Here is a 14,901-nt window from a genome sequence, read left to right on the forward strand (position 1 = left end):
TTTTTATATTAAATAGCAAGTGGCTCGAAATCAAGACATACTTTTTGAGCAAACGCAGCAAAGCAAATAAATTTAAAATATTATTTTTACTTAAAACATCGAAGAAAGTGAGATAAAAGTCTACAAATATGTATGCTATGTAGGTATTTTTTTTTTACTATTCGAACAAAAGTACCAAACTTATTTCTCTATACCACTTTTCGCTGATCAAAAACTACTTGCAAAGTCTATAGCAAATACAAGTACTGAAATTCAAATTTATGCACCTAAAAATATGCAAAGTTTACAAAAGCGAGATTGATGTTTCTTATGCCAAATTTCTACTAGGCATTAAATTGCGCCATTCTTATCTCCAGTCACTAAATTTGAGACTATAAATTAGTTACTTTTTTTTGTGTCTTGNTGATGTTTCTTATGCCAAATTTCTACTAGGCATTAAATTGCGCCATTCTTATCTCCAGTCACTAAATTTGAGACTATAAATTAGTTACTTTTTTTTGTGTCTTGATACGATTGGGGTATTCAAGGCCTGTGCCAACTGATAGCAAAGTAGTACTCTGGTAGGTAAATTTTTGACAACTACGAGGTGAATTGAAAATTGCCGAGCCAGCAGGGCTAGTAAAAAAATTTACAACAAGAATCACACCTAACTGACGATTTTGAAGTATTTTTTGTTCTAATATTGCTAAGGCGTCTAATAAATGGTCGGCTTACAGTTCTAGAAGAATTAAAATCAGCAAAGGCAAATATTTTTTATGTAATTGCTGCATTTTAATTGCTCAACTTCTTCTGCGCCAGAGCAAGGTCAGACATTTTTTTTTTAATTTAATTTAATTTAATGTTATTTTTTCTCTACAATTTTTTTCTGAATAATTTTTCTTTCTGAACATTTTTTATAATTTAATTTTTTACATTTTTTAATTCAATTTTCAGGATGTTTTAATTGTTTTAAAAAGAAAAACATTTTTTTTTTAACATAATTTTTATGATACTAAAGTACATATTTAGATTTTTTTCCTAATGAAATTGTAACAAATATTTCCTCTCTTCATTTTAGCGCTTTTTAGAGTAAAGTAGAGAGCAATTATCTTTTCCTCCATATTTTTTTGAGACCTGTTCAGAGCTAGCTGACAAATTAGTGACTTTTTTGAGACTAGAGACAGCTAACTGAATACCCAATAATCTCAAAACTATTAGTGACTATAGTCTGCGTACTGAATATGTACTGACATTAATGTCTATTGCTTTCAAAGTAACTACGCGCATATTTTTTAACGCCCAATTTTATGCAATTTAATGCTTAATGAAAATAAAAATCCTGTACCTTCTAAAATCATACACAAATATACGCTTTTTAAAATGCAAATTGACATTCGAAATTGAGTTAGAGATAAACAATGAATTTTCGTTTGAAAAAGGGTCTAGTTTAACAAAAAAAATTTTTAGGACAGTAAAGACGGCTATAAAAAACCAGTTAACACTAAATTCTTAGCTTAAATTTCAAAAATATTATTTATATACGTATTTTAATGTGTAGTGTAACAAAGCTTTATTTTATTAGTGAATTTGAAGGTGTGGTGAGTTAAAACGATTTGTGAAAATTTCTAACACAAATTTTAGTATTGAACCAAAATGAAATCCGGCTAAGTATCTAAAATTTAACCACATACATATTTTTCAACTCAACACAGTGCATCAAATTACTCCTACTATCACCGGTGGTTTGCATACAAGTTTACAGTCTCACACAGAGACAAAACTCCTGGCATTACTTTCGTAATAACTACTGCGCACAAAAACAAACCGCCAAAGTCTAATTTTAGGCGTTTAAGAAATGTTTATACCATATGCTGAATTTCCACTACGCATTGAAATAACAAAATGGCAAAAAAAAATTTCTAGCACTAAATAAATGGCTTACTGACTTTTATTTTTGACATAAAGCCACCTTTTTTTTAATACCAAAATTTTCCATTATAATTTTTTGTCATTTAATGCCGAGTGGAAATCCGGCATTATGCTGAATTTCCACTAGGTATTGTAATAACAAAACATGTGTGGCTTTAAAAATATGCCATGTGAAAACGAAGTTACGGGTACCATTATTTCCAAATATTTTTTACGAAAATATTTTGTTGACCAACTTTGCCATTAAAAACTATTTGTCATTTAATGCACAATGGAGATGCTTAATTATATTTTCTTGTTGCAACCAAAAGTGTATGTATGTATGCTCATTTTTAAAGCACAATGCGTTCATTTTGAAATATGTACAATCGTCAAAAATTGCTATCTACAAAAAAGAAAATATTGCCAAAAATATTTACAGTAATGCTACATCTTGAAAACTGTTTACTAGCAAACAATTCCACAAAACGTGTGTATGTATGTATATACATATGTACTAAGTTCAATTTACGTTATTAAAAGCTATTTATAAACAGCGGAGTACTCACCCATTCTGCCACCCGGTGCCGATAAGCCATCTTTACAAATTCATAATTAATTTTGTTTAATTTACAACAACAAAAAACCAATGGTGCGTATGTGTGAATAGCATTGTTATTATTATTTTTTGCGGCAATTTGTTTTTTTTTTTTAAGTTAGAGTTTTTTCACATTAAACACAATAAGCCGGTGTTTGAAAAGTTAGCGTTTTGGAGTTATTGGATTTTTAAATGTGAAAAGTACCAATTGTGTTATTATTTATGTTTGGAGATAAATAGAGATGAAGAGAAGAGAGAAGAGAAGAGAGTATATGTTAATATTTGGATTTAATTTTTTTTTAATTTTTTACTAATGAATGTTGCAATGTGTTAATAAATTGATAAATAATTCAAATTGGCTTAAGTGATAAATTGAGAAACAAATTCCATAATTCATATTTATTTCTTACTGAAATGCGAAATTATGACATGTCAGAAATGTGCGAACTTATTGAATTTGTTTCTAATTGACATTATGATTCAAACAATTTGTACATTTGTATGTATGTACATACAACAGTGGCGGAAAAATAAATAGAGACGTGACATTTTAACAACTAACGACTATTTTTCTTCTGTTTTAATAAAAGTATGGCTCATTAACTAACAAAAATCATTTAAGTCCAAATTGCAAACTTTATACAAAAATTGGGAAAATTTTCAGGAAAATTTCAAACTTTTTTTTCATAATTTTTATACAAATTTTTACATGCAGTTTTATAGCCGTTTATATTTCTTGCTGGCGGTAGGTATTACGCATTTTCTTCCATTTCGAAATTTTATTTATATGGAAAAATATACTGGGTTATTAAACTTGGGGCGTATTCTGACATAGTGAAAATTAAGTTGGTACTTAAAGTTAAGTATTTTTAAACAAGCTTTCTAAATATAAACAAAATGGTACCGTAAATACGCGTTCGCAAATATCTCGGCTTCTGCGCCACCTGTCAGCTTAATTCATCTTTCAATGTCCTGTCATCGGGTTATGAGCTAAGTTTGAAGTTTCAAGTTTGTAGCTCATCGGGAAGTTTGTATAATATTGCTTTCGAAATTCCAGCATATAAAAGCTGCAACTAATTTTAAGTACCAACTTAAATCTGACTATGAATACACCCTTTTAAAATTTTGATGAAACATTGTCAAATTTTGCTAATTTAATACAAAGCTTGAAATTTTGACTTACATGTTTGTTCGACAATTAGCTATACTTTTATAACAAAAAAAAATATTCATACATATACCAAAACTTGGTAAAACGTCGTGTCCCTATTTATGTGTCCGCAACTGTATGTATGTATGCACGGATGTTATATGAAAAATGTAAACAACCGATTTTATATATGCACAAGGGCACATATTTATGTATGTATGTATCTATGTCTAATTGTCTGCGATTTTGTGTGTATGAAATAAATTATTAAATTAGGTTCGTTTGTACAAATTCATGTTCAAATCGTTACCTTAATATAGAAAGGGCCTAACACATTTTCTTTTCAAATCAAGCAAAAGTCTGCCAATTACTCACTAAACACCTAATGGATTTCAAAAATAATTACTACAGCATAAAATTAGTTACCTTCTTCAATAAAAACAGTCTTTAACAGAAATTCTCAGCATGATTTTTCATGGAATTTTTCCATCACTCCCTAAAGAAACGAAACTTTTAGTTAGGGCCTTTCTATACCACGGCAACGATATCTATGTATGTATGTAGCTTTGTATGTGCATGTGTGTGCGAAAATGCCAATTAAAAATTTGAATTTGAAAGGAATTGTATAAATATTTAAAACAATGTGAAGCAGCGAATATAATTTGTATGTATGTATGTATGTATATATGTATGAACAATTTTCTTCTTGCATCAATATGCATTCTATTTATAGAAAAATAAATGAATTGTTAGCTTTTAGTGTTATAATCAATTGCCTGTTTGTGTGCGTGCGAAAACGCATAGTTTATTTGTTTTTCCTTTTAATTGTTTATTTTTTTCCTTACTAATTACCTTGCACGCCGCCTTTGTCCAGAAAATTGCTGAGATTAAATGTTGAATTACTGGATGCTAAATACTGCATAAAACGCTGTAAAGAGAGAAGTAAACGAAAATTTTATTATTGAAAAATTTTAGAAGTGCTTTGGCGTTTTTTAACCTTGTGCCTCTCTGAACTTTTTTAACTGATTTAAATTCCTACGGAATTCGGTTTAACAAAAACCTCAAGTTCTTAAGGCTTAATTCACACCACCACAGCACCACTTTGTTAGTCAAATCAATCACCTAAAACAGGCATGCCTCCCTCCCAAGTCAAGAACAATTAAATTTGGACCTTACACTATCAATTTTTATTAATTTTATAATAATAATATTTATTAATGCATAAGGGCCAGTGTTGATCAGCAGATTTTCATTCATGTTTTGTGAATAACTCAGTGAGAGGGGAGACCAGTATGTTTGCATGTATGTATATAAAAAAAATATTTATTGGACCAAAAAGTAGTGGGTAGGCACTGTGGCCAATGGTAATCAACTATTACCACCTCCGCATGGTTGTAAGCCATGCAGAGTCCGCAGAATGCTCCGGAAGCAGTGTCCGGAGGATGCATCCGACTAGGCAGAGCATCCTTTGAACTGCCATCAAATTATAACTTAAGAAAGTTTTATTACATGGCAGTTGAGAAGTGCATGTACATAAATTTCATTAATTTAATGAAGGTAATTTTGCACATGCAGCAGTACATAGCATGCATTTAGGCGCCTGGTGTTAGCAGTCGCGTCTAATTATTCTTTGTAAACAAATTTTTAATTTATAATGAAAGTGAGTTGTATAATTTTATTAAAATTACTAAAATAATTTGCGAATAAGTTCGTGGAGTTATGTATTTTCAAGGTGCATGTTTTCATTTTTTTTTCTCATATGTAAAATTCAACCTTTTTTACAAGGCGCATGGGAAAATTTGAATAATGTTGCCATATATTGAGCCCACGTTTTCATTGAGAAAAGAAAGCGATATACAGTGACGAATATATGCAAAGTTTTTTATTGTAATTTTTATTTTCGATAATTTTTTACAAAAATATAGTTCATTCTGCGCTAAAAAATATAAAAATAAAATCTTTAAAACGTGTGCAAAACTCAGGAAAAGTCAATAAATTTTTACACCATTTTGCAACTTTCTATTCAGATTTTTTAGAAAATTTTTTCGTATGCAGTTTTATAGCCAATTCAATTTGAGTATCACAAAGTGCAACTTTGAAGTTGCTAGAAAATCGCGTTGATTTTTGGCGATTTTTTTTTCACGAAGGTTCTTTTATACAATTTATGTTCGACAATTACTTTTTGTATGGGAAAAGTGAGCAACACCCTCCACTAAAAAAAATTACCAAAAATCAATGCGATTTTCTAGCAACTTCGACAATCTTGCACTTTGTTATACTGGAATTGAATGGGCTATGAAACTGCATACTTATTTCTTAATCATTATACAGTGAAACCCACCTAAACACTTTTTCTCCTGAAAAAATTTCTTGCCGTTCCAAGTACAAACTTAAATTAAGAAAAATTTAAATGCCAAAGACACGCCCTACATTTTTCGGTAACCAAATGGTGTGACCACATTAGCATATTTTCATCAATCACTAAGTTTGAGAGTCAAAAAATCTCAACTACAAAAACAGAACAAAAGCACGAAAAGGCACCCTACATACTTATTTATGTACATATACTGAGTAACGGAAAATAAGCCATTATACTTTCAACATCTTCCCTACAAGACAGCTGAGTATCATATGAGTACTCATATTATCATTATCCCTAATCACAAAAGTGCTTATCAAAGTCCTCATTTTCGTTCAGGCCATGGGAAAAAATTGAGTACTTTCCCCTCAATGTTGTCATCAGAAAGTCCTCAGTACTAATAGTCAAACTACTCATTTATGCCGTACTACAAAAACAAAAGTGTAAATGTGTGAGAATTTTTGCCTAAAGTGCTCAGCAATGTCTTGTAGGGTTTAATAAGCTTTTACGCGCAAAGTACATAAATATGTACATATACATACATACATATATGAACTTATGTATGTATGTATGTATGTATGTATAAACACAACCATTAGAGGACGTGACAACGATTAAGGACGAGTAAGTACTTTCGAGTAATTACTTATGCACATACATACATACATACATACATATATAAACTGTAATGATATCAAAGCCGAAATATGTAGAGCAGCTGAAATATTGCAAACACTCTTTGTGAGGAACTTAATATGACTTGCTAAACAAAATAACACAAAAAGGAGCGAAAAACATATTTACAAATATATATGTATATTCAAAGCTTCCAAGCTTATATAAGCTTAATGGTAAATTAATGGCAGGACTTGAAACCCAAAAATAGGTTAAAACCGGCAGAAAATATAGCACAGAAATTGCGTGCAAAAAAGCTAAAAAGAAAACGCTTACGCAAGCGACTGAAACTGAAGGCCATTTCAGTCACTCATCATTGGAGTGCAACAGGCAGCAACACCAAACGCAAAAGACGATGTCCTTGCGGCTTTTACTAAAGTTTTTTTTTTTGCCTACTAGCTGTGGAAAAATAAAACCAACTGAACGAAGTTTTCGGGTTGGCTAAAGCAATTTGATGCACAAACAAATGGCAGGCAATTGAACCAAACCAACAAACCAAATCCCTTCAGAAAACGGGTCAACAGTGACTAAGTGGGTGGGTTATTCTGGTTAATCTGCGTCAAAAATATTAATACCCAGACGTTTCTTTATTTATATTTTCCACACCAAATTTTTCTAATTTTTTTATAAAAATATAGTTATTTCAACAGCAAAAACCTGCAGAATCACTCTTTTCAATTTTCATATATAACTCGTGAAAATTCAAGAACTACCAAAAAATTGTCATCATAATTTTCAATTCCATTTCTTAGAAAAATTCTGGGTATGCAGTTTTGTAGCCCATTAAATTTTAGTACAATAAGGTGCATTTGATTGATTGATGAGGTTGTCGAGAGTGTTGCACATTTTTTTTCCATATAAAATAGATTTTGTTCATGCGTTATATGGAAGGAAATACGAAACACCCTTGCCAAAAAAAAAAATTCTAAAAAATCAACGGTAATTTTTAGAGACTTAAAAGTTGCGCCTTATTATATTAAAATTTCAAGACTGCGTACTCAATTTTTTCTAAGAATTCGAATTGAAAAGTTGAAAATTTTCATGGAAATTTTTTGGTATTTCTTGACTTTTTCCCCCTGCGTTCTATATGAAATTGAAAAAAATCGGTTCTGCTGGTTTTTACAGTAGAATGAATTATATTCTTTAAGCAAAATAACAAAAATTTGTATGGAGAATATAAAAGAAGAAAATCGTCAAAACGTCAGGGTATTCATATTTTTGACGATGATTGTGTATACATATGTACATAGTCTGTATGTAGGTTATTTATGATACAGCATAGCTCGCACTACCTAACTTTTTTATCCTGATCAAAATTGCGGCAAATAGGAATATTTAATTCCATCCAGATGACCAGAGAATGCTTTTAATCCGGGGATGCGAGCCTCCTTGACAGCGACAAAGCTCTTTTAAGCTGCCTATACATTTTGTATAGACACGCGTAGAGTAAGGTCCTCTCTGCCCATCGCTGTTTAAATCATATGGAATCTATAAAAAGCTTTAAAAAGCTTCTCCTTCAGGACAAAATTTGGGCACGACTGATGTACACCATCACATTAAGGTTTGTCTAGACGAGTCACGACCAGAACAAATCCCGACGGGTAAGCTTTTTAAAGCAATCTATTGGGTTTTTTTTTTAAACAAACCATAACCTAAAACCTGGAATATGTGATTGGTGGTTTTATATTGCAGTGCAAAAGTGGCACACTTCGAATAAATTTTAGGCTCCTTTTTTCCTTATTATTGAAACCTTTTTCCTCAAAATCCAAGAAGCCACTACAATATGCCTTATGAACCCCACAAATCAGTAGCCATCATATTACTAGTAAAAACCATATCTACTGCACATAAACAGTAAAATTTTCTACCAGAATGATCTATGACGTTCTTCCTTCGAAGGCGATACTAAATTGAAAGTCCCTTCAGTTATATATACATCTCCCTAATCTAAATTTATTTGATGTAATCGTCGTTATTTTTTTTCCAATCTGGAAAATCAATCAAGCTTTGGAGCTGTAAATTTATACGTTATTAGATAAATTAAGTAAAATCAAACAATTAATCACAACAAATACAATGTCGATAAATCGAAAAAAAAAAATCTAACAATACAGATGGTGGTATAGACGCCCAATATTTTCCATTATGAGGCGTCTATTTTGTCGCCAATTCAATGATATCAATAACATACAATTACTCGCACAATACTACAAAGTATGAACACAAACAAAATAATCAAGAACAGAGATGAAGAAATGACTGTCGATTGAGGACAGTATATTTATAGTATACAAATAAAAATTAAAATTTTGCTGCCTATAAACATATACGCATTAGGGTGCCTCATCAAAAAAAAAAATGCTGTTTTCCATTCGAATTAAAATATATTATATTTTTATGGCCTTACACATAAAAAAATAAAGTAGTTTTAAAAAGCTTTATAAATTTACGTTTTTATACATTTTTCAATTTACAAACCTTTTGTAAAGCTACTTTATTTTTTATGAACACTATTATGATTTACGGGAGCTAGACCGATTTGAAAGAATTTTGATTCCGTTGATAAAATCTTTAAATATTTTAGCCTTAGCTCTTCTATCATCTGTGGTGGTTAACAAAAAAAAAAACGTATTTTTAAAAACTAATTTAAAATCTAGATTTTTGGATATTTTCAAATGGGTCCGGCTCACGTAAATCCTAATATTACCGGGGAAGTCCTAATATATAAAAACTTTCATCATTCCGATGGAAAGTTGTATGGCGAACCTTTTTTTTTGTTTTTGCTTGCAAGGTGCTACGGTCTAATGTACAAACCTATTGGTATATAGGAGAACTTGTGAGTGAGAAATGTTTTTATGTGTATATATGTACTTTATTTTCGTACTCACCTCATTGCCATATGCCATCAAATTATGAGTGGTTATCAGCGCTTTATAGACCACCACCCAATTGGTATTCTGTGAGCGTTCGATAAGTAAATTGGCCAAATGTGGTATGGAGACATTCGGTTCGTTTGTGCAGTGTACCAAATCTGTAAAGTAATAGGGATGAATACGTTGAAAATTATTTATTTAAAAGTAAAGCTTAAGAACTTTCTTGTAAAATACAAATACATATTTATTTAAATAAACACATACATATTTCTAAATTACTCTGCGATGCTACCATCTTATCAGAATTTTAAACATTTTTTTAACCTTCGACGGCGAGTAGCGGAAATTTTTGCTTTTCATTTTTTTACATTTGAACGTGAAAATAAATTAGACTTAACAGCAAAAGCCTGCATACACCATTAATTTTTTAAATATGCACAATAGTATTTTGCAAGCTAAAATTTGTTTGTAATTTTTTTTTTTATGAAAATACGGATCATGTTAATACCATGTAAACCCAGATTTCAAACTTTATAAAAAAATAAGGAAAATTCAACGAATTTTAATCAAAATTTTCAACTTTTTAATCAGATTTTCTAAAAAAAGATTTCAAGTATGCAGTTTTATAGCCCATTAAATTTTAGTATAATAATATGGAAATACGAAGTGACTACGAAATCGCGTTGATTTTTAATAATTTTTTCGCTGACGGTTCTGAGCATTTTCCTCCACACAAAGTACTTATGAGTGAAACTTTTTTACGATTAGAAGGGTATATTCAGTCTACTGTGAGAATCAAGCGGCAACAAGGGCTCTAGGATCGCTTATGATGCGATCGAAACTGGTTGAGGATTGCCTAACCTCTCACTCTATCCCCTCAGATTACTCATAATCAGCCTGATTTGTCACAGTCACATTTGCAGGAAACTGATGGCGCCCTTAAGATTATCTCTACTGGCAGGGAGGGTATAGGTGCGGTTCATGTCACGGAAATTCACTTCGCTCTTTCAAACTGGCTCTTGATTGCGAATAACTGTGAATTGTGTAAAATTTTTCGCAAAGAACAAACAAAACAAAAAACTATCACAACATTGACTAGTTTCAGGTTCACGAATGTCAAAGGGAAAGCAGCGGGGGTAGTGTTCATTGTCATCTTTCAATAGATCGGTTATTTAGCCTTAGTAGACATGTTTAACTGATAGGATTGCTCAACGGACACTATTTAATAGAAACCCATACGAGACGACTTAATATCGTGTAGAATCCCTATTGCAGTAAATTTTTGAAATCTTCTTGGCTCGTATTTCATCGACACCGGACTCTCTGAACTTTTATACAACTTTTTTTTTTAATTTTAAAAATTAAAATAAAATTCTTGGAGCGCGGTCACTTTGAATGTAGTATGCTCTGCTGACAAGCTTATCGGCACGCGCGTTAAATGTATGAAAGTACTTTCCAACAGCTTCCTTTCACTCAATACAAACTTGCATTAATAAATGTTTTAGCCATTTTTTTATTTTTACTCATATTTTTACATTTTCTTATCAAATTCATTGTGTTCGCAGCCCCATAAATGCATTTTACAGCTTGATAGGATAAGTCATTAATTTTTAAATAAATCGCTATACATTAATCAGTGAAAATAATAAAAATTATTATTTTGCAAAAATAAAATCAATGAAAATGCTCAATTAAATGTCATGTATTAAAAAGTGTAAGTATCTATATACATATGTAAAAGTAATTGCTTAATGGTATACAGATATTAACAAATGTGCCTCTGTGTATTAAAAAAAAAAAAACGATGGAAATCAGAAGTACTTAATACTCGTAAAAGCAGCAAAAGACAAACAAAGTCAATCGAGCAAATGCATTTTAAATGTAGTAGGTATGTACATAAATACTTGAGTACATTTGCATGTATGTATATATTTACTATAATTCATGCAAATCATATGATTGCACAAGTATGTATGTACATATATACATTTGTATTTAAATATGTACATTAGGCCGCATCACAAAATAAGTTCAATTTGTTCTAAGTGATTCTGAACTCTCACTAGGAGAGTATTACACGGGTGGGTGTAAACATTTTTTGCGACACCCTGTATAAACAGCTAAATCGGGTTTGTTTAAACTTATTTGCTTAATTAAAAAATAAAATACCAAGACTTTTATATTGTTGCAAAATCTTAGTTTTTGATTTTTATTTTCTGATCAAGAGTAATCATTAGATTTGGGTTTTTATTTTTTCAGTCAAATTTAATCGTAATTTTGTCATTTTTATTTTTAATCGTTATAATGGCGACTTTAAATATTTTAGGATTTTGCAGGTCTTCTTAATGCCGTTACCACGATGTATCATTTATCAAAATCGTACATGAAAATACTAATTTCACTTTCCTCAAATGCTCTCCTAGCGAGTATTCGCAATCACTTGGAACAAATTAAAAAATGTTTGTCCCATGCAACGCGATACAGTCTAATGTGCATTTGTACTAATTAAAATGCCTTTACATTTACACACACTAACATACCGTCCCAATAAGAAACTAATTAGGAATGAAATAAACAAAATTCTGCAAAGCAATTAATTGAGGCGTTCTAAATGAATCAATCAACTCTGCACATTTTTAAACTAGTCAACATTACACTAGTTCTCGTCTAGTTACACTTTAGAGAAAGTAAAAAAATTGCGATTTTCAATTATCGCTGTCAATTGTGGTTTGAAGACAACCCGATTTCGACGATGTTGTGCCATCTGCAGTGTTACAACGAAAATTTTCTCCAAGCTAAGGGATTACGGAAACTCATTTCACAAAACATCACACATCCCTGTCGGAAACACTAGCAACCAAATTTAGAAGCTTAGGTCTTTTTTTTACCTCGCTTTTATTGGCTTGGGATGTAACTATGTAATATTGATGAGCCTAAAAAAGATGCAATGATTTCCATTCCCAAGTTACATACCTGATGACAGTACGAATGGAAATTATAATAGCGAGGTTTTAGTTTTTAAACTACATTTTTATTATTTTTTTCAGTTTATTCTTCAAGGCTATTTACAATCGTCTCTACAAAGCGAAACTTTTTTGTGATGAAGAATAAAAATTATATGCTATGAACTTATGCGATCAATGTCAAAACGAGTTAACGAACGATCACAGTGATTCTTAGTTCAAGAAGGCGTACTGCGTATAGTTATCACTTTTTTAGCTAATTTTTATTTTCGTATTTCGCGGATAGGAAGTGAAAATACAACTTTCCCAATACCAAAATCGAAATACAAGTTCCCATGTTCCTACAGGGTCTTTGCCACAAGTACAAATAAAGCCAGTTGTATTAATATTGAAACTCCCGTGTGCAGTTGACAACATGAAGTCTACGTTGATTTGTCTTTTGAGGGGCGTTGCTCATTAGCATAATGACGTTAAATAAGCGGCCAGCTGTTACAAATCGAGTTAAGTAGTATTTATTTTACTTACTCTGTTTTATAGTAATTAATTTAGTAAAAAGTAGGAAAAAAGCTTTGCAGTGCCAGAATCTGTGCACATACAAACACACATTTGAGCGCGCAGCCATACATACATATGTACATATGTGCATTAGGGTGGTCCAAAAATGCATGTGAAAAGGTAAAGTCGGAATTTTTATGCTCTCACCCCCCTGGGATGGAAAAGGCATAGGAAGGATGAAGTTTTGGGCTATCTCCAATTTGGATTGTAAAATGATTTTTCAAACCGATTTTTAACTGTTTTGATATTTACTTAGTATTTCAAAAGTTGAATAGTGAAAAATACAGCAAAATACAATGAGCGTCAGCCCTGGAAACACATTCTTCGTCGAATCGACGAGTCGGCGACGTATATTTTTTACGTAAGAAAGAGTGTGTGATTCCACAATTTATGGACATTTTTCAAGAATACGTGTTTTTACACATTGCGTTAGTTTTACCAAAAATACACAATCATACTGTCTTTAGAAAAGTGCTTAAAACTATTACTATCTTAATTCCAACACTTTTTATTTCACTTGCAAAATTTCAAAATTGCCAAATATGTGCAGTTGACATAAAAAATTCCATTAAAAATGTATGAATCTTCAAAACCACATTTCCTTCTATTCCAGATTACAGATACGAATCTATAAATGTATCTACATACATTTGTACATACTTATCTTATGTATAAGAGTAGAAGAAGAACGTCGGCGAACGGATATGTCACAGATACAAGCAATGACGGCAAACATTTATGTAGATATGAAAGTACTTTTTCTTGGCAAGAAATTGTATAGAAATCACAGAAATCGACAACAAGCTAGACGCTTTTGAAATCAATAAAAAACAAAACAACAATAGCAACAAATCGAGAGTGATGCAAAAAGCAGCATAACAAAAGCGGAAAAATCAATGATAAGAAAAATCGCGCATTCTGTGCCAGAGACGCTCGGAAGAGACGATGCCACACTCACCACATGCGCCACAACCACCACCACCACTACCAACGACGGTAGCCACAAGTTGTTGGCGATTGCTGCTAGGCGACAAATAAACGGGCAGACAGACAGCGCATATTAGAATAAAACTTTGTAAGACCCGCTGAGTCACGCCAGAAGCCACGATAATAAAAAGAGTAGCAAGCATAAAAAACTAAGTACAGATATTGCATATCAATTTAAAACGAGTGTTGCGGGCTGATTCGATTTTTCGTTTACCATATATAAGCGACAAGTGGCGCTGAAAATGTGAAAATTCCAATGACAACTGTCATAAAACATTTCACGTACAGTTGTGAATAGTAAAATGAAGTGAAATGCAAATTTTAGCGAAAGCAAAAAATAAAAATAAAAACGATAGTGCTTTCCAGCCATAGCCTATCAGCATGGTTAGAGGCACTAAATGAAAAAAAAATAAATATAAAATATTGTAAGTAAAATAAATAAATGTATACAGTCATATGCATGTGCATTAGTGCGCATCACTCTCCATGCAAAAAAAAAAAATCGGTACTGTTTTTCCATCGCAACTACAAAACATTACATTTGGAGTCTCGAAAACAAATATTTCAGGAAAATATTAAGATTTACGTGAGTAGGACCGATTTGAAAATACCACCAAAAGTCTAGTTCTTTATAAAGGGCATACATCGATGCATCGATTTGCATAGGATTTTTCAGGTAATGTTTCACAACAAAATATGTTATTAGCAAAATTGTAGAAAATTTGAAATAAATTACTGCAACTGAGCTAATTATGTTTCTAACGGAACTTCTTGCAGCCATTTAAATTTTTTGGCCAAAGTCACTTCTTTTTTTTTAACAGTTGAAAAACTGGAATGACGGTTCAGATGTCAGT

At 31.5% G+C, this 14,901-nt stretch overlaps 1 protein-coding gene and 1 long non-coding RNA gene across 2 annotated transcripts in view; one reads left to right on the forward strand and one right to left on the reverse strand.

Moving 5' to 3' along the window:
* Positions 1–9,837, reverse strand: part of lap (phosphatidylinositol-binding clathrin assembly protein lap) — a 31,802-nt gene extending 21,965 nt beyond the window's left edge. Inside the window, 4 exon segments of the mRNA XM_017624332.1 lie at positions 2,457–2,486; positions 4,488–4,563; positions 9,558–9,700; positions 9,807–9,837. Of these exon segments, the coding sequence (XP_017479821.1) occupies positions 2,457–2,486; positions 4,488–4,563; positions 9,558–9,700; positions 9,807–9,837 (280 nt within the window).
* Positions 9,838–12,920: 3,083 nt separating this feature from the next.
* Positions 12,921–14,454, forward strand: LOC108369255 (uncharacterized). The gene is made up of 2 exons (XR_001848474.1): positions 12,921–13,005; positions 13,674–14,454. It is a non-coding gene; the product is annotated as an uncharacterized LOC108369255 (long non-coding RNA).
* The last annotated feature ends 447 nt before the right edge of the window (positions 14,455–14,901 follow it).

The sequence above is a fragment of the Rhagoletis zephyria genome, unplaced genomic scaffold, assembly GCF_001687245.7.
Source record: "Rhagoletis zephyria isolate East Lansing unplaced genomic scaffold, Rhagoletis_zephyria_1.1 Rzeph_scaffold_03571, whole genome shotgun sequence".
Taxonomy (NCBI): domain Eukaryota; kingdom Metazoa; phylum Arthropoda; class Insecta; order Diptera; family Tephritidae; genus Rhagoletis; species Rhagoletis zephyria.